Source organism: Bos javanicus, chromosome 13, assembly GCF_032452875.1.
Source record: "Bos javanicus breed banteng chromosome 13, ARS-OSU_banteng_1.0, whole genome shotgun sequence".
NCBI classification, from domain to species: Eukaryota; Metazoa; Chordata; class Mammalia; order Artiodactyla; family Bovidae; genus Bos; species Bos javanicus.
The window spans coordinates 73,334,837-73,355,577 of record NC_083880.1 but is presented as its reverse complement, the minus strand read 5'-3'; the positions used below and the strand labels follow the sequence as shown (position 1 = coordinate 73,355,577).

The following is a 20,741-nucleotide window of genomic DNA, read 5'->3' as shown; positions in this document are numbered from 1 at the left end:
AGTCAATCTTGCTCAGGTTCTGCTGATCAAATTAATTTTGAATTAGCAGTCTGGTGGTTTTGTATCCTGCTGGACCCATTATCAGACAACCCCAGAGGGCTGTTAGCTCTTTGTGCTGCACTGGATTCTATTTTTAATTTCTCTGATACATCAAGGAGAAAAATCTAACAGGGTGCTAAGTATTTCCAGAAAAACAAAAAGGGGGCACACTGGGCACTAATTTACTGAAGGGCACACCACTGCCCCCCTGCCCCCTTCCTCACACACCCACACCCACGTTCCAAACACCACGACTTCTGACTTCTGTCCATTCCACATCCCTTCTGCCTCCATACACACACACTTCCCTCCCTCTCCAAGTGTCTCAGCCTGCCGGGCCCTCTCCCTCCTCCAGCTGCAGAATTCCTATTCATCTTTCAAAATACACTTCAAATGAGATTTCTTGATGCTGTCCTTGGGTTCTTTTTCCTGAGGTTCTTGCTCCCTCTTCTGGGCTCCTACAGCATTTTTTTTACAAGTACTGTATGAACAGAGTCCCTTGGACTGCAAGGAGATCCAACCAGTCCATCCTAAAGGAAATCAGTCCTGGGTGTTCATTGGAAGGACTGATGTTGAAGTTGAAACTCCAATATTTTGGCCACCTGATGCAAAGAGCTGACTCATTTGAAAAGACCCTGATGTTGGGAAAGATTGAAGGCAGGAGGAGAAGAGGACAACAGAGGATGAGACGGTTGGATGGCATCACCGACTCAATGGACAGGAGTTTGGATAAACTCCAGGAACTGGTGATGGACAGGGAGGCCTGATGTGCTGCGGTTCATGGGGTCGCAGAGTCGGACACTGAGCAACTGAACTGAACTGAACTATGAACAGAACTTACCAGAAGAGCCTAGAGAGAGGCCAAAACAAGGTTAAGAGGATAGGCTCTGGAGCTGAATTCTTGCTCGGCCACTTATAATCTGTACAACTTTCATCAATGACTTACTCCCTTTAAGCCTCAGTGTCTCATCCATAAAATGGCAATAATATTGCCTACCACCTGGAATGGTTATGAGAACTGAGCTAATGTTTATAAAGGACCTTAGACCCATGCCTGGCACACAGTAAGTTCTCAAGGAATGTAAGCTATTATTAGCACAAGATATTGAAATTATTTGATTACCTTTTTATGCTACACTATGTGCTTTCTCAGGGTAATGACTATATTTGTTGAATTAATTCAATTAATTAATGGCATTAAAGAATTATTACTGTTATTAATTTTTAAGGGTTAAGAATCAGTTAATTCAGAGACTATCTCTGAGGTTAATTGAAAAGTCCGTACTAACTATAAGCTAGGCAATTGCTAGGTGTTAGGAATATGAAGATGAGTAAAATTCCCAGCCACCAAGGATCTTACAGTCTTGGCTACTCACATATAGAGGACTCAGTGTACACAGACTGAATGAGTATGTGGGGTCCAGTTACTATCAACTCTTTTTTAAAAGAGTAAGTCATAAGAAATCTGGAAACACTATTTGAATAAATAGGGAACTTACTCTTAGACCTTATATACCAAGAGCTGATAATCAGCAATCTTTGCAAAGTTACTAAGATTGAAAAGTACCATGGTCCATCCTAGGTCTGCGGAAGCTCCAGATAACTCCATTTAGACTAAAACCAGGAAGACCTCAGTAGAATTTTAAAAAGACATACCTCACTCTATTTTTTTTAATTTAAGCAAGTAATATGTTAATATGGCAATACATTCTCACTGTAGAAAGTTAAAACTGACGTTCTTCTCCTCAAATGTAGTGACTCTCACCAAGCAGTTTCATATCCTTTTTTACCTACACAGTTGCATGTGTGCATAACAGAAATATGTAGCGCCGTTTGTGGTTTTCAAAAAATTTATGCAAATAATATCACACTGTTTGCATTATTCTGCATTTTATTATTACACACAAAAATTCCTATATAGACACAGGTGTCTTTCTCAGCTCTGTCCTCTGCAAGGCCTTCTCTTACACTATGTCTTACTGTGCTCCTTTAAAATAATAATAGCCACTACTATCTGAACTGGTAGATTATCTGACTTGATGTCTGTTTCCCCCACCACAGTCAAGTCCAGGAGCGCCCAGGGCTGGCCTGTCTTGTTCACCCCTCTTGGTACTGAGCCTCCTTAGATGAAAATACTACACTGTGTTTTTGGAAGGTCCATGAGCCAAACCGGGTTTAAGTTGACAGCTTTTTGTGGCTTTTATGATGGCAAATGGAAGGGTTTGAATTCTCATCAAAGCAACATTCATTTCCAAAAATGCATGTGTTTATAGATTATAAAATATAAATTTTAGAGAATATTGCATTTAAAAGTACATTTTATTTATACTTTAATCACTATTATGTCTCAAAAATTAAAGGAAATCTTTGTTGCTTTTTCAGCATGGCAAACAAGTCAATTCAATTTTTAAAATGCAACAAGAATTCAATTGCAGATGAAAATAAGTTTTTTTGTCAGTATCAAATTCTGCCACTTTTGACTGATTAAATTACTTCCCATTTGCCATGTCTGGGCAAAAAAAATTCATTTCAAAATAGCAACTGCCTTCACAGGAAGAAAGAGAATATCTTCTTTATAACTAAATACTGCCTGCTGGGAAATCAGAAAATCTCTGAAAGACCATTAAGGGGAACATGGCAGCTTGTCTGACACATACCCCTCTCTCTAACCTTAGTGAGGTTACTCAGAACGCTTTCTTCACTCAATGGATTGGCTCTTTCTTTGCCAGATATCATTTAATATTTCCTTTTCTAAAATATTTATTTATTTGGCTGCACCGGGTCTTAGTTGCGACATGTGAACTCTTCATTGCAGCACATGGGATATAGTTCCCTGACCAGGGATCGAACCCGGCCTCCTGCACTGCAAGTACAGAGTCTTAGCCAGTGGACCACTAGGGAAGTCCCTGCCAGATGTCACTTTCACACACACATTTCTCTGATTTTAGGTACTGCTTTGGTTCCTCCGGTAAGAGTACAGGAGACTCAAGAGGGGAGTATAAAGGAAATTTAAAAATCATGCAACGTTGTTAAAATATGGATTCAACCTGATTTCTGAATTTTTATAGCACCTAGTAGGAAAGAAGGGCTTCCCTCGTGGCTCAGCTGGTAAAGAATCCACCTGCAATGAGCGAGACCTGGGTTCGATCCCTGGGTTTGGAAGATCCCCTGGAGAAGGGAAAGGCTACCCACTCCAGTATTCTGGCCTGGAGAATTCCACGGACTGTATAGTCCGTGGGGTCACAAAGAGTTGGACATGACTGAGTGATTTTCGGTAGGGAAGAAAGAAGAAATTTATATGAATTTAGCAGGTTAGGATCATGCATAAGGTAGGTTAAAACACAGATTAACGGGCGCTGTCCCCAGAGCCTCTGAGTGTGTCTGGGGTGGGGTCTGAGAAGCTGCATTTCCAACAAGTTTCCAGGTGATGCTGATGCTGCTTGTCTGGGAATTGCACTTTGAGAAACATTATTTTAAACTACTGGGCTTCCCTGGTGGCTCAGATGGTAAAGGATCTGCCTCATGCAAGAGACCTGGGTTTGATCCCTGGGTTGTGAAGATCCCCTGGAGAAGGGAATGGCAACCCATGCCAGTATTCTTGCCTGGAGAATTCCATGGACAGAGGACTATTATTTTAAGTACCTGATTACTTAGACTATTATTTTAAGTACTTGATTTGGGATTCAGGCCATACAGCAAGAGTACTGAGGCATTAAGAATAGTTTTCATCTGATCTTTGGAACGTTTTGGTGTAGTAGCTTATGTATGGAAGAAAAAGTGGTAGTCACTCAGTTGTGTCTGACTCTCTGTGACCCCATGGACCGTAGCCCGCCAGGCTCCTCTGTCCGTGGAATTCTTCAGGCAAGAATACTGAAGTGGGGAGCCATTCCCTTCTCCAGGGATCTTTCCAACCCAGGGATCGAACCCGAGTCTCCTGCACTGCACCACAGTGAGAAGCCCACTAGCCACAACTAGAGAAAGCCTGCATGCAGCAACAAAGACTCAGTGCAGCCAAAAATGCAAAAAAACCCTTTTTTAAAAAATGTAGGTCTGGGGGTTTTCCTGGTAGCTCAGTGGTAAAGAGTCCCCCTGCAAGTTTAGGAGACATAGGTCCGATCCCTGATCTGGGAAGATCCCACAAGCCTCAAAGCAAATAAGCCCGTGCATCACAACTGTTGAGTCTGTGCTCTAGAGCCCGGGAGCCTCAACTACTGAAGTCCAGGAGCCCTAGAGCCCATGCTTGGCAACAGAAGACACGGCAATGCCTGCGCACCGCAGCTAGAGAGTAGCCCCTGCTTGCCACAACTAGAGAAAAGCCTGCACAGCAAGGAAGTCCCAGCACAACCAAAAAATTAATTAAAAAAAAAATGTTTTTAATGTAAGTCTTTTATGGTCAGCTCTTCCAAATTTTCAAAATAAGCTGGAGTTCCAACATTTTATGTAGAAGCTCTCAATTTTCAAACATAGGCAACTAATTTAAAATGTTTAAACACTGCATAGGGCACACAAAAAGGTATGTGAGCTGGATGATGCCAGGTAATAACTTCTGGTAGGTCTCAGAACCTTCCTCCTGCACCAGCTGGGAAGAATACACCCTGGGCAACGTTCTAATCTAGTCACTGTGCTCATAGGCACGCTCACCCCAGTGGTTATCTGCTTCCGCAGTGAAGAGCTCTCTTTCTCTAAAGACCTACTAAAGCCCCTGTGCGTAAGTAGCTTGCCTGTCCAAATAAATTCTCTGCCAGTGATCTGAGTTTGGGAAAATGATAGCAGAGAGAAATGAGTTCTTCAAACACAGGAACTGCTGATCCCAAATTAATGATTAAAGTGACCAGAATCTCAGGATCACTAACTAGACCTGGGGAGTACAGATCTGAGGATTCTCAAGCATCACATCAAAACGGTGATGTGATTTGGCACCTGGAAATTGTTTCACTCACTGAGAAAATCAGTCCTTTCAAAGATGTCCAAGACAACTACAGAGGCAAGATGGAATCACAAACCTGATGATTCAAGACTCATGGGTCTACTCTAATTAATGACAGCAGCCTGGAACACTGTCTTAAGAAGGATTCTGAAGCTGAATCCTGACACAGTGGAAAACCATGAATGCCAAAGACCTAGAAGAGAGAAATGGCAGCAGACAGACCTCTTTTGTTTGTTTAACAGGTACACTTGTGTTCACCAAATCTAGCTTTCCTATAGTGTATCAATATAGCAACCAATATAATATTTTCAAAACGTAAGTAGGATCAAGTCACATTTTGCCAGTAGCTTTCCATTTTACTCAGAGTAAAAGCTGAAGTTATTATTACACAAAAAGCCCTATGTTATTTGACTCATTATACCTGATCTCATTTCCTGCTACAGCATGTCCCCTTGATGCCATTCCAGACGTTACCATTCACTTCACTATTCTGCCAACACACTAAGCAAATCGCTGCCTCGGGACTTTACACTTGCTATTCCAGCCACTTTGGATGGTCACAAAGTTCAGTCTCTTATCTTCTTACCAATGAGACCTTCCTCAACTCGGTATTTAAAACTGCTACATGTTCACACACACTCACACACAGTCCCCTGCCCCTGCTTTTCCCCTTCCCTTCCCCACCAATCTCTCTCCTGCTGCATACCTTCTACAACACTTATCACTATCAGACATACTATTTTACATTCTTATTTTTCTTCTTCTAAAATGAACCTCCATGAGGAATGAGTTTCTGATGGTTCTGTTCACCCCTACACCCTTAGCAAAGTGTCAGGCATATACTGGCACCCAAAGAGCTAATAAATAAATGAATGAAAAAATAGATGATAATAGCAGATGATGAATAAATCAGTAAATAAACAAACAGATGATAAAAAACAAAGGAACCTGGGTCCTAACATGGATTCAGGGACATTATAATAGGTCAAGTAACTTCAGGTGAGTTATTCTGGTCCTCAGAAGATTGTTATCCTTAGTTGTATAACCTCTGACATTCCTGTTTCCTGCTAGTCTACAAAAGCAGAAACTATGTTATGGAAGAATGACACCATTTCCTCTGGGCCAGTTAGTAAGGCAGGAGAAAGCCAGGACTGGAAAGTCTCCCCAAGCCCAAACAGAATGCCCAAACTAAGCTCTTACAAACAACAAGAAAATTATGATAGAATTGACAAATGTAAAAACTAAATAATCCTAAAGAGGAAATTCTAGAAAAGGAATGCAGACCCTTTAGCTTATTTTTTTCTACTTTTTTTTTAACTGACTCTACTCACTAAATCTCTGCAGACATTAACAAGTGTCTGTGGTTGAGGGAGAATGTTCCACAGCAGAAAAAGGAAAAACACACCCAGTTTTTCATAGGAAACTTTGGAATGATTTAATATTCATCCTCAGACAAAATTCAGAATAATCCTCTCAGAGAGCCTAATATTAGGATAATGGTTAACCAAACAACAAAGACACAATTAAGCAGCACTAATTTCCCTCTAGTCTATTTCTTAAATATAAAATCACAAGCCCAGATAGACTATGAAAGACAGTGAATCTTCATCGGATGGCTGAATATTTCTTTTACTGTTAACAATTTCAAACTCAACTAAAGGAAAAATGGCAAGCGAGGAAATAATTATTAAAGCTGCTTTGTTTGGATGGTCACAAAAAACGGTGCCACTAATTGAGGGTCCTCGGAACGGCTCAAATGTCAGTCAAAATGTGGTCTCAAGACCCTGGAGGCCCTCGGGACAGGAGCTGCTGCCAGGGGCATTTACAGGAGGTGTGAGCTGCACGAGAAAATGCTCAAGCACTTTGCACTTTGAGAGAAACGACAGAAGTGGGTGTGTGATCTTTCAAACAGCTTTCCCCAGCAGACATAACCATCTGCTTCCAACTCTACTTACGAATTCATAGTCTCCATCCTGGGGAACTTTCCAATCTGAGGAGTTCTGCAATGGGCCAGGGACACTCTTGCCGAAGCTGTTGATCTGATTTTCCTTTTCTTTTTGTTCGAAATATTCAAGGAACGATGGTCTGGCAGGCTGCATGGTCTCGTCCCTTCCTGAAAACCAAGACAAATATACTATCTCAGATTTCAGACAAGTTTAGTAAATGGATCTGTCTCCAGGTGGGCTACTGTTATGGAATCAGTTGCTTTTTGTTAAATAATCCTTTAATGTTCTAGTGAAAAGTATAGGAAAATGCACCAAAAAAATTCTTATTCATAATACGTTCCATAGGATTTCAGAGGATTCACGGCCCCCTCTGGGTCGCTTTTTCTAAATGGAAAGACTTGGTGATGCAAAGAACCTGAGTCAGCTGCAAGTCATAGTTTTCGGATCCCTGATAGCAAAGAGTTTCTATAACATTTAGACTGAAAAGAGATGCACAAGCCAAAGTATTTATTAATCATCTACATATATAATATGCTCCATAGACATTAGAGTCAGGACAGGGGATGACACCCCAGACTGATTGATTTCCCTTGGCAAACTCACGATCTAATTTGACAAATGAGAAAAACAGGTCTGAAAAAGAAAATCCAAGTATGTCACAATCCGCTCCACGAAATATATAACTTTTAAAACACTGTTTACAAATGGCTTATGATAAAGTTAAGGAGGAAAAATAAAGATACAATATTATATACATAGTATAATCTCAACTCGGTAAAATTATATACATAGGAGAAAAAATGTCTAGAAAAAAATATGACTAAAATGTTAATAGGATTTATCTCTGATAGCAGGATTATAGGTGATTTTACTGAATTCTTTAAAATATTTTTTCCTTGATTCAAAGTTTTTTTTAAATTTATTTTTAATTGGAGGATAACTGCTTTACAATGCTGTGTTGGTTTCTGCCATGTAACAGTGAATCAGACATAACTGTACATATATCCCTCCCTTCCACCCCCCACCCCAGCCCACTCCTCAAGGTCGTCACAGAGCACCGGGTTGAGCTCCCTGTGCTATGCAGCAGCTCCCCGCTAGCTCTCTGTTTCACATATGGGGGTGTAGATGTTTCAGTGCTACTCTCGCAATTGGTCCCACCTTCTCCTCCCCTCCCTGTGTCCACAAATCCGTTATCTACATCTGCATCTCTATCCCTGTGCTGCAGACAGGTTCCTCAGTACTGTTTTTCTAGATTCCACATACATGTGTTAATATATGATATTTGTTTTACTTTTTCTGACTTACATCACTCTGTAAAGAAGATCGTATAGGATATTAAATAGAGTTGACTGTAAGAGTTACACATGCCCAGGAGATAGCAAGATCTTATAAGACAGGTGGTCGGGGAAGACTGGTCGAAGAACTTAGGTTAGCAGTCCCACAGCAGGGCGGCTACAGAGCAGAATCAGTGGTTATGTAACAGCAGTTACCATATGAGAGCAGAATACAGCAGTTGCTCACTAGAACTAGTAACAATTGCAGAAAGAGCAACTTCACCCGGAATAACTGAAAAACCTAGTTAGCTGAAGGTACTTATTTCACAGCAACCTAATACTGGGAAGTATAGAAGCTTTTTTTTTTTCCCAGTACTTTGCATGTGGATTTATACTGCCTTTTCCCCCAGTAACCAGGAAAAAAGACTAGAAGGTTCAGAGCTGTAAGAAGTGAACAGGTAGGGCCCAGAACATAAAGAACAGCACGTGTTTCTCTCCAAGCACCCTTGTTCCCTGCAGTCTTATTTCCTGACATACGCTCAGTCCCAGTTTCAAGCCAGCATCCTGACTGCCTCTCAGATGTGTGTCTTACTTACCATCACCATTGCCAAGTTCAACAGCGGTCAATCCCAGATTTGCCCACTTCTAGATGCTGCCGGTAGCTTACTTCACTGTTGCCCCCTCGTTTATTAGGGATTAAACACGATTTTTGCTGGGACCAGTCAACAACTGTGTTCAATGTCTGTTTTGTTTTGTCTGTTCTAGGCATGATGTTAAGTGCTTTTTACACTTACTTTTTAAGTTAATTTTTTACACACTTTTAAAGTTAAATTTAAGATATTAATTCATAATATAGTTCTGAAGGAACTGAAACAAAATAAAACTTGTAAAAATGGGGGTGTTTTGGATTTTCCAACAAGTTAGGACATAAAGTCCTTTTGATCAGTCCTTTCCTATGGAGATCACCAGAGGAGAAGTTTGGCTCAGAGACAACTCTGTAGCAAGTCTACCCATAATCCTACAAATAAAAATGGGTGTTTAGAGGGCCTCCTTGAACCAAGCAACTCTGACAGTGCTACAGGCGGCTGACACAGGCAGTACACAGTGTGCTTTTACACAAAATACCCTGGAACTCCCTTGGTGGTCCAGTGGTTAAGACTCAGTGCTTCTAATGCAGGGGGCACGGGTTTCTTCTCTGGTCAGGGGAACTAAGATTCTGTAGGTCACACAGTGCAGCAAAAAACAAACAACCAAAAAAACCCAACAACAACAACAACACTGGTTCAGACCAGCTGAAGAGAATAGAAAAACCAGAACAAGGCAGAAAGCCTAAATGTCTTTCAAACAACTGGACAGCTGTTTGGGGAAAGACTATATTGTAACCACACCTCCTATCTTCAACCAGGAAAACTCCAAATGAAAAAGAGCTCTAATTATAAAAATGGAAACCACAAGTACTAGGTCGGAGAAGGCAATGGCACCCCACTCCAGTACTCTTGCCTGGAAAATCCCATGGACAGAGGAGCCTGGTGGGCTGCAGTCCATGGGGTTGCTAAGAGTCAGACACGACTGAGCGACTTCACTTTCACTTTTCACTTTCATGCATTGGAGAAGGAAATGGCAACCCACTCTAGTGTTCTTGCCTGGAGAATCCCATGGATGGAGAAGCCTGGTGGGCTGCAGTCCATGGGGTCGCACAGAGTCGGACATGACTGAAGCGACTTAGCAGCAGCAGTAGCAGCATAAGTACTAGAAGAAAACATGTGTAAATGCGATGTATTTAAAACTTTGGAAGCAGAGAGAAGCCCCGACAACATGGTCTTAGATGAAGCCTTCAGAAGTCAGCCCCAGCTGATCACTAAGTTTTTGAGGTGGTTTGTCACACAGCAAAAACTGACTGATTCAGTATCTGAGACCTGTCTCCATCTCTTTCCATCACACCCCCCACACACTGAACTATACCTACAAAAGGAATTAGACTTCGGGAACTCGGGTTCAAATGCAACTAACATTGACTGAATGCTTTCTAAGTTTCAGGCCCTTGGCTTGATGCTTCCACAGGATGCTGCCATCCAAGCTTCAGGAACACCATGTAAATAAAGTAGGAGGGAAGGTGCCCTTGTCGGCACCTACCAAGTGCTACACGATGTATCGTTTCCCTTTGTCCTCCCATCTTTTGAGAACCCAGGTCGGAAAGGTCCCCTGGAGAAGGAACTGGCAACCCACTCCAGTATTCGTGCCTGGGAAATCCCATGGACAGAAGAGCCTAGCGGGCTACAGTCCATGGGGTCAGAAGAGTCGGACACAACTTAGCAACTAAACCACCACCACCACCACTATCATTTCCACTTTCTAGATGAGAAATTTGCCTAAGGTTATACAAGGACAGGATCTGAACCCTGATCATCAGGCTTCAAGGCTGCCTCTCATATTGCAAAATGCTCTAAAATCAAAATGAAAATTCTTGACATATCCGAACTGCCATTAGACTGAGTGTAGAAAGACTGGGGGAATGGAATTTTCCCAGTAACCTTATCTCTGGGACTCTTCTTTCAGCACTCCTGAGTGAGACCATCAGGCACGCTGGACAACAGCCTGACGACATTGAAAGGTGTCAGAGAACTGCTCCCCACTGACTAAAGACGATGCTGTCCCCAGGGCTTCTGCCAGCCGGTAGGCTTTGTGTTTCAATGTGAGCTGTGGTATTTTTCTCAGGTGTATCCCAGGAAATGAAGACGTTCCACTGAATGATAATACCAGAAACCTGAAGCCACTGGGAGAATGGACTCAACAGAAAAGTCAAACCTGGAAAACAGCCATGTCTTGCTCTGATTTTCATCTGATGCAAAGAAAGCCTGAATTCCTACATTATGACTGGCCTGTTTCTCTTTGTAAGCAGCACCTGGTAAGCTAAATGGACAATCTGTCAAAGTCCACAAAAGGGCAAATTCATAAGCAACTGTATCTTATATTTAGTTTTCTTTGAAAAATGCTATGTAAAAGCAGAAGGACACAACAATCCAAAAATCATCAGCTGATGAAGGAAATAATAAAAAGTGATGTCTATATATAGATATAGGAGAGTATTATTTGGAGATAAAAAATAAATACAGACATATGGTACAACACAGAGGAACCCTGAAAACAGAATGCTGAATGAAAGGAGCCAGTCACAAAAACCACATTCTATGATTCTATTTATATGAAATGTTCAGAATAAGCAAATTTGTAGAGACCAAAAGTAGATTAGCGGTTGCCTAGGGTTATTGGGGCAGTGAGTATTTTGGATACAGAGTTTCTTTAGAGGGTGATTAAAATGTTCAAAAATTAGATTTTGAACCAAATCAGGTATATCCATACAAATGGAATATTATTCAACTATGAAAAGGAATGAACTATTGATATATCCTACAACATTGACGAACCCTGATAAGTGAAAGAAGCCAGATACAAAAGCTGCATTTTGCATGATTCCATTTATATAACATTTTCAGAATAGGCATATCCTTAAGAGACAGAAAGCAGATCAATGGGTGCCTTGGGATGGGGGAAAAGGGTAACAAGAAGTGACTGCTAACAGGATATTGGTTTGGGGGATAACAAAAATATATGAAATTCAACAGTGGTTATAACTGCACAACCCTGCTAAAATATTCTTAGAAACCACAGAACTGTAACCTTAAAATGGTGAATTTTATATGTGAATTATATCTCAATTAAAAAATAATAAATTTAAAAAATTAGACCATGGTGAGTCCATAAAAAGTTAGACTCAAAGAGTACAGTTCACTGAACCATATACTTTAAATGAGTGAATTATATATCAATAACTCAATTAAAAGAACAGAAGGACCCCTTTTCTCTATCTACTTATATTTCTGGATTTATATGAACTATAACACAATGCCAAGGCAGTCATAACTGGGAAGAAGCTTGACCAAAGACGGAGGCCCTTCTTTTCCTTTGGAATGACCATCTATTAGACATTAAACTTCATGCCCTTCCATTTAAAATGTTCATTTTTAAGACTGTCACTAAGTAAACTACGACGGTCAATCTACCTTTTCCTTCATTTCTATAGTCACTCTTTTCTACCTGGTTTAAACTACAGAACTGGAAAAAGTCTACATTTTCTTCTCTGTTTCATGCATGAATATTTACAACAAAACAACTCAAGTAATCTCTCAAACGTTTCCTTCTAGCATGGAATAATATACCTTACCACAGGGTTACTGTTTTGTTTTTTAATCTAACTTTCATTATGTATGTGGTTTTTGGTTTCAAGACTGGGGCACCTAAGTGCTTTACATGTATTAACCCATCTAATGGCACAAGTTATTATCCAAGTTTCTGTACGTGGCCATAAATATTCCTTTGAATGTTCTTTGAAACCACTAAGAATTTCCAGAATGATGTTACAAGGTTCCCTGGAGTCCAACCCAAGTAACTCTTCTAGGAACCAGTTTTGGTAATTGCCTCTATGTGAACTGACTTCTGGGCAGTGATGCTCTGGTTCTTTAAGTCTAGTATGCTGCTGCTGCTGCTGCTAAGTCGAGTCAGTTGTGTCCAACTCTGTGCAACCCCAGAGACGGCAGCCCACCAGACTCCCCTGTCCCTGGGATTCTCCAAGCAAGAACACTGGAGTGGGTTGCCATTTCCTTCTCCAATGCATGAAAGTGAACAGTGAAAGTGAAGTCGCTCAGTCATGTCTGACTCTCAGCGACCCCATGGACTGCAGCCTACGAGGCTCCTCCGTCCATGGAGTTGTCCAGGCAAGAGTACTGGAGTGGGATGCCATTGCCTTCTCCGTCTAGTATGCTACCATATATCTATTCAAAGAGATCTAAATCCAGATTTCAAGGTGTTACTGACTAGAGCAATAGAGTTGGCATACCCAAAAAGATACAAAAGGGTCATAGATGAGAATGATCCGGTGGTTATTGCAACAATTTCGTAATTGGTCTCATTGTTCCTAGTCTTTTCAAACTCCATATCATCCAACTGAATCTGCTTTTAAAAAAACCTTTTGCTATTTCACTTTTCTGATCAAAATGTCTTTGTACTACCCTATTACCAACAAGATCAAGTTCAAACTTCTTACTCTGGCATTCAAGGTCCTCCAATATCTGGGCAACACCCACCCACTTCAGCTAAACTGAATGTTTAATATATAACATACCTCTCCTTTCTGAGTCTGCACCTGCATGGAATATCATCCTCCCATCTCTCTGTATATCTAAGTTCTCACAAATCCTTTTAACACTTCCCTGAATCACTTATCCAGTATTTGGCTTAACATTACTACTTGCCTCTGTGAAGGTCCTCCTTAACAAAGTGATGTCAACATAAATACCACTATGAGAAGCACCTAGGGTAAAGCTCCAGATATATAAGGAATTAGAAAGAATGGTAAGAATAATAGGCACTCTATACATGTTAGATAATGATAATGACAAATGTCATCATCCCCTTTCAACCTACAAATTCCTGGTTGGCAGCAAATGTCTCATTTGGTTTTTTGTACACTACACAGTAAGGGCACATAGTGAATACCTAATAAGTATTATTTGGTCGGGATTAAATATTTCTTTTTAACAAATACTGGTTCCAAGTTGATATTTTTTAGAACATAAACACTTAAGAGAATCATCTACTTTTTTCTTTGGGACCCATTTAATTTGATCATAATGTATCTCAGTCTTCTTGCCCAACAAGGGTAAGCAGGTCGGAAAGCTTAGAGCACCAGGAAAATATATTCCCCTAACTGATCAAAACTGATTTACTGGCCTCTTAGACATAAGAGCCAAAGTATATCTTTTGGACTTTTCCCTTTGATCTTCATTACGACTACCCTCTTTTGGAAAACAGATTATTCCCCCCATGGCTATTCTTGGCTCTCTTTTTACCAACTTAACTCTACTGGAGCAGCACCTTATCTTCCCCAAAATATAGGCCTTGAGCCCTTCAGCCACGTCACACTGAGATCCAGTACTTTCATATCTTAATATGTGGTCTGGCATGAGGGGTTTGAACGCATTTTCAGGCACCACGTGTCTGTGCTTTTTGGCTCATCCCACAAGAATCAAGAAGGTTTCCAAAGATAAAAGTGAGCCCGACATCTGGACATAATTAGAAAAACTGCACAAACAATTAGGATTTAGTCTCCGCTCTGGCAGGATGACCTTGAATTACTTGTGCAAAAATTATTTGTGAGAATAGTCTAAAGACCAAGATTTCTGCTCTTCTGTTGTGAATCCCACCCTAGAGGGAGCTTCTGATAAATGCTCAGTGAATGCCAGAGATTATCCTTCAGGGATGGAAAAAAAATCAAGTGGGTAATAAATCCCACAGTATTAAGATAACCTTTTGAAACTTCAAAAAGGAAGGCTCACAAGGATCCAAAATCTAGCCCCTAAAATCTACAGTCTTATATTTTGAGGTACTACTTAACAGATTCTCAAAACATCTGTTACCTTGTTGCCAAGGAATTAGAACTAATCTCTCTTTCCCTCCCCCCTCCACATTTTAAAAACATTACTGAAATTGAAAACTGACCTTCCTTTAGATCAATCAGCTTCAAGCCAGTGCCATAGAAGTGGCGCTTATAAAATACCATTAATACCAAGAGTAAAAACGAAAAAAAACATGACTAGCAAGAGAAAAGGAATTACAATGCAGAAAAGTAGCTCTGGTTGAAGGAGTTTTTCAAGGTCCAACCAAAAAAACCACCATGATACACTAAAAAAAAAAAAAAACAACCCACTGTCATACACTATCAAATACTATAATACTTACTCTTTTTAAGCTTTTCTAGGGTAAGCATTTTAAATATGTATTTCTTACCATCTCAGTCAGACAAAATAGAACTTTTATGCTTCACTTTTTCGGACTAGGAAACTGAGGCTCCAAAAAGTAACTTGCCAAAGCTTGATAAAGTTCTCATATGATGCTGTGCATGACAAAGATATATGGACTGTATTTTTGAGAATACAAATATTCTCTGATGATAGTTTTAAACAATCTGAAGGGATCCGAAATCAGACAGTAAGGTCACTGTAGTAAAGAAGCTTTAAAGCAAATTCTGTAGTACTTTATGTCCTATTTACCATCCTTGCAAATAGTAAAATCTGAGTCAGAGAGAATGAGATAGAGAACACACAAGGGAGGCAATGTTATAACATCCTCTTCAAAAAAACTGCAGGTGGAAAGAAAACAGGCTGTGAGTCAAGAATTCCATCTTATGTAGCTCTGAAATTAGCATCTGACGGACGGTGTTGAAATAAAATCATTTCAACAAGATCCTGACTTTGGTTTTAACATGAGGAAACTCACAACAATAGGTGCCTTCATGAGACCTAGGACTTTCTGGGAAACTATGAATACATTAAGTTTTTATCACAATGTGATAATACTATCACAACAGTTTACCCAAAACAGTTCTGAGCTGCTCTAAGTTAATAATGCCATGATGCTTTAGAATTCCATTTCGGGACTTCCTGGTGGTCCAATGGTTAAGATTTTGCCTTCCAATGCAGGGCCTATGGGTCCAATTCCTGGTCAGGGAGTTTAGTAAGGTCCCACATGCCTCACAAACAAAAAACCATAATGTAAAACAGAAGCAATAGTGTAACAAATTCAATAAAAACTTTAAAAATGACCCATAGCAAAAATATCTTTAAAAAATAAAATTCTTTTTCAAAGAGATTAAAGAGCCTCTTAATAAGGGTGAAACAGGAGAGTGAAAAATCTGGCTTAAAACTCAACATTCAAAAAACTAAGATCATGGCATCCTCATGGCAAATAGATGGGGAAAAAGTGGAAACAGTGGCTGACTTTATTTTCTTGTGGTCCAAAATCACTGCAGATGGTGACTGCAGCCATGAAATTAAAAGATGCTTGTTCCTTAGAAGAAAAGTTATGTCAAACCTCGACAGCATATTAAAAAGCAGAGATACCACTTTCCCAACAAATGTCCTTAAAATCAAAATTATGGTTTTTCCATGTACAGATGTGAGAGTTGGACCATAAAGAAGGCTGAGCGCTGAAGAATTTATGCTTTCGAACTGTGGTGCAAGAGAAGACTCTTGAGAGTCTCTTGGACAGCAAAGAGATCAAACCAATCAATCCTAAAAGAAATCAACCCTGAATGTTCATTAGATGGACTGATGCTGAAGCTGAAGCACCAATACTTTGGCCACCTGATGAGAAGAGCTGACTCACTGGAAAAGACCCTGATGCTGGGAAAGACTGAGGGCAGGAGGAGAAGGGAGCGACAGAGGATGAGATGGTTCGATGGCATCACTGACTAATGGACATGAGTTTGAACAAACTCCAGGAGATGGTAATGGACAGGGAAGCCTGGTGTGCTGCAGTTCATGGGGTCTCAAAGAGTCGGACACAACTTAGAGATTGAACAATAACAACAAGAGATTAGAATGCAATTAGAAATTTAAGTTTCAAATAGAAATCATCCAGTCCCTCCCTTTAGTTCACTGACTCTAGTTTAAAAGGCTTGCGTCAGTGGAAATAATCTTTTAATTCAGTGGTCCAAGTTCTGCCTAATCAGTGGCCTAATCAGCCCGGAGATAAGGAGAGGAACCGGCCACCATGTATCTCTTGGGAATGCAGTGAGGACAAGAAAACCATTTATCATAGCCAATGAGTCTTGGAAGGGAGAACCACTGCGTGTCAAATCTTTAGCACATGATGTACATATTTTAAGGGGTCATCCTTTTGCCTGTCATTTCCTCATCTGGGACAAAAGCATTAACTGCTAAACTACAAATTTATGCCAATCAGGCTCAAGTTGCTCCAAGATTTTTTTGTTATCTCTGCCTCTGAAATAAAAAATTTTTGTTATTTTCAAAGATACTTTAAAGTATTATTAAAGTATAATAACACAGTTTATGTGACAAAATACTTTTAATGTTTTAAAAGCTTGGATTCTTTCTCTACTTCTTGTATAGAAGTAGAATTCTCATTTGAGCTCCTAATTATAATATCCTATTTGATCATGATGAAGTAAAACAGAAGAATTCTCTTCCTTTAAGAAAAGATGCTTGCTTGAGGATGAAATGGTGAAGCCGTTTTCCTGCATATTAAGACACATCAAAAAAAAACATAACATATAACAAAACTTCATTATCTTCATAGTACTACTAATGATCTTCAGTGTCCAATATATTACTTTGAATGACATATATTAATAATTAATATAACTGAATCACTTTGCTCTACTGTATACTTGAAACTAACGTGACACTGTAAAACACCCATACCTCAATTTAAAAAATGGACACTGTAATTTTTTTCAATAAGAGGACTGCTAATTTTTTTTAATTAACATTTTTATAAACCTGTGGGATATGCTTGCTTTTCTGAAACACATATTTCTATCAATATTAAAGACAGATGTAATACCTGAATCAGTAGAAACCAACAACCTCTAGATATTATTTTATTAGGAAACTCTTAAGTGAAGCACTTTCAAACTTATATCTCAAATTAAGCCTCCTGAGATTTATTTCTAAAAACTGAAAATCATGAGTTAATAATCATGTAATGTTTTATGCTGATGTACCAGATGTACAAAACCTTCTATCCAGATAATCTTCACTCAGACTCCTCAAATGTTAACATCTTACTGCATTTGTGTTACCATCCTTCAATCAACCTAGCTAACTAGCTATAAAATCTTACCACAGTTTTGAGTGTTGATAACCCAAAACACCAACATAACAAAAGTCTTAGGTTTGAAGATCCTAGAATTAGGTATCAAACAGTAAGAAAGGCAGGCTTTTCACAATGTTTAACAAGATGGCCTAAATCACAGAAGCAATGAAGAGAGAAGCCAAAGGCTTGCAATCTAGGATGACTTTAGACAAGACGCTGAACTTTTAACTTGAACTTCCTCATTATGTATGGCAGGAAGTTCATAACTGATAAACGTGTATCTCAGGGAAGTTATGAAAGTCAAATATAAAAGGAACAATTCCCAGGAAGAGTTAGCAATTCTAAATCTATATGCATCGGACAATGCAACCTCAAAATACAAAAGACCTCTCCCCAAAAATAAAAATCTCAAAATTAACAAAAATAGACAAATCACAACCACAGAGTAACAATTTTAACATATCTCCCTCAGAAACCAAAAGATCAAATATCAAGAATTAGTTGTGAATAGTTATATTTGAAGACAATTAACAACCTAAATCCACCAGATACATATAGATTCCTACAAGCAATCTGAAAACACACATTCTTTCTAAGGCACGCAAACAACATTTAACAAAAATTACTGACATATTGGGTCAAATGTGTTCATTAGCCATAATTCTCTGAAACTGAAAATTAAAAATAAGTAGTTTAAAAAATTCATAGAATTTGGTTTTTAAAAAGCATTTCTGAATAATTCAAGAGTTAAAAAAGAAATATGTAATAAGCACAAAGCACCACAAACTGGGAAAAAATATTTACAACTTCCCACATATGAAACCTGTGGGATGCAGAGAAAACTGAACTTCGAGAAAAAATTATGTTAGCTGAATACATTAGTAAGTAAGAAAACTGAATAACAATAAAATTTATTACCAATTTTGATTAAAAAAGAAATCTCTTAAACTAGAAATAGACAAAATCTTCTTTAACTTGATAATATACCAGATCCACTACAATGACTTAGTGGATATAATTAGAAGAAATTTCTTTAAGATAAGGAATCAGACAAGAATGCCCACTACCACCTCTATTTTTAGAGGTCTTACTAAGACGGAAAATTATATTAAGTATAAAGATCAAAAGGAAAAACTAAGAATGCAATTCACAATTAGATTGTCTTCATTAAAAAAAAAAACCTATTAGAACAAATAAAGTAATCTACAAAAATTAATTTAACAAAAAGATCTAAAATATCTTTATGGATATAATTATAAAGTTATCTAAGAATAGAAGATATAAGCCAAACAGATGAGAAGATAAACTATGTTCATGAACAGGAAGAATTAACATCATAAAGATAGCCATTCTGCCTAATTAATCTGTGTATTCAATGCAATTCAGTCAAAATCCCAGAGGTATTGTACAAAATTCCACAGACTAATACTAAAATTTGCATGGAAGAATAATATAAATTTCAAGAGTAACCTGTAATTGAAAAGAAAAACAAGTAGGAGAAGGAGAATTTATTTTTCATAGATAGGCAAGAAAGAGAAGATAACAGGACCAAAGATCTGAATGGAGGGAAATGCAAATCTTTCACATGGAAGAAATAAAATTAGATGACTATAGCTCATATTGCAAATTTTTAAAAACATTTGATATATTAAAGTCCTAAATGTGGACAGTAAAACTTTATAACCTTTAGGGAAAAAAAAAAAAAGTAGGAGACAGTTTTTAAGACATTTGGGTAGCAAAGAATTTCTTTTAGTTAAAATATTGTTGGCACATGACATTATTTTAGTTTCAGATGTATTACACAATGATTTGACATCTGCATACATTATGAAATGATCACCATGCATCGCCTCGTAAACATCTTGATTACCAAGAGTAGGAGGAGTGATAAATTAGGAGTCTGGGATTAACATATACACACTACTACATATAAAATAGATAATCAACAAGGACCTACTATATACAGCACAGGGAACCTTACTCAATATTCTGTAGTAACCTACAGGAAAAGAATCTGGAAAAGAATGGATGTATATATAACTGAATCGCTTTGCCATACACCTGAAACGAACACAACATTGTAAATCAACTATATGCCAAATAAAATTAAATTTTTTAAAAATATATTATTAAGAATTTCTTAAAGAAGGCACAAAAAAATGTATGGTATAAGAAAATTCTGACAAATGTGACTTCATGAAAACAGAAGATGCTTTCTAAGAAAAGAGCCTGAAAAATTAAAAGCACAAGTCACTAGCTGGGAAAAAATATTTACAATGCATATAACTGATGAAAAATTAGTATCCAACACACAAAGAACCACTGTAAACCAGTAACGAAAAAAGAAAGGAAAAAAAAAGGACAACATCTACTGTCAAAGAAAGTATTAGACTTGTGAAGTCAATACAGAAATAAATTAGAGGAAAATAAAGTGGCTACACAAGAAAAGCTATAAACTGTCAGTGTTAATGTTTATTATGATACATGAAATAACTTCTCCCAAGTCAGTTTCTGCAGAAGAATTTTAAGTTTTAAAAAAATATATATATATATTCAGTTACTTTGTTAGGGTCACTTTGGCAGATGATAGTCTCAAAACTATATGCATGGTACCATGCTGCAGAAAGAACACCTCAGTTCTGGTTAAGGTCTACCAAGAAATCTGGGAAGAGAGGAAAAGTTTAAACTATTTTGAGATGTTCTGACCGACTTTCCTCTTACTTGAACTTTGCCAAGTATGAGGTATTCAAACGCCTACCTAAGTAAAATAAAGACATTGCCCTAGTGTTGCTGTAGTTACTTAAAATAGATGTTAAAATAAATAAATCACAGTCTTGATCTAGAATGAAGCCTTCCATAGAAAAGGGATTTGTGGACACAAGT

The 20,741-nt window shown here is 38.5% G+C and overlaps 1 protein-coding gene across 5 annotated transcripts in view; it reads right to left on the bottom strand.

Annotated features, from left to right (window-relative positions):
• The window catches only part of STK4 (serine/threonine kinase 4), a 90,393-nt gene that overhangs the window by 34,552 nt on the left and 35,100 nt on the right, over positions 1-20,741 (bottom strand). For all 5 annotated transcript variants that reach the window (XM_061437709.1, XM_061437705.1, XM_061437706.1 and 2 more), the window contains one exon: positions 6,922-7,079. In XM_061437709.1, the coding sequence (XP_061293693.1) occupies positions 6,922-7,079 (158 nt within the window). The remainder of the gene's footprint in view (positions 1-6,921; positions 7,080-20,741) is intronic.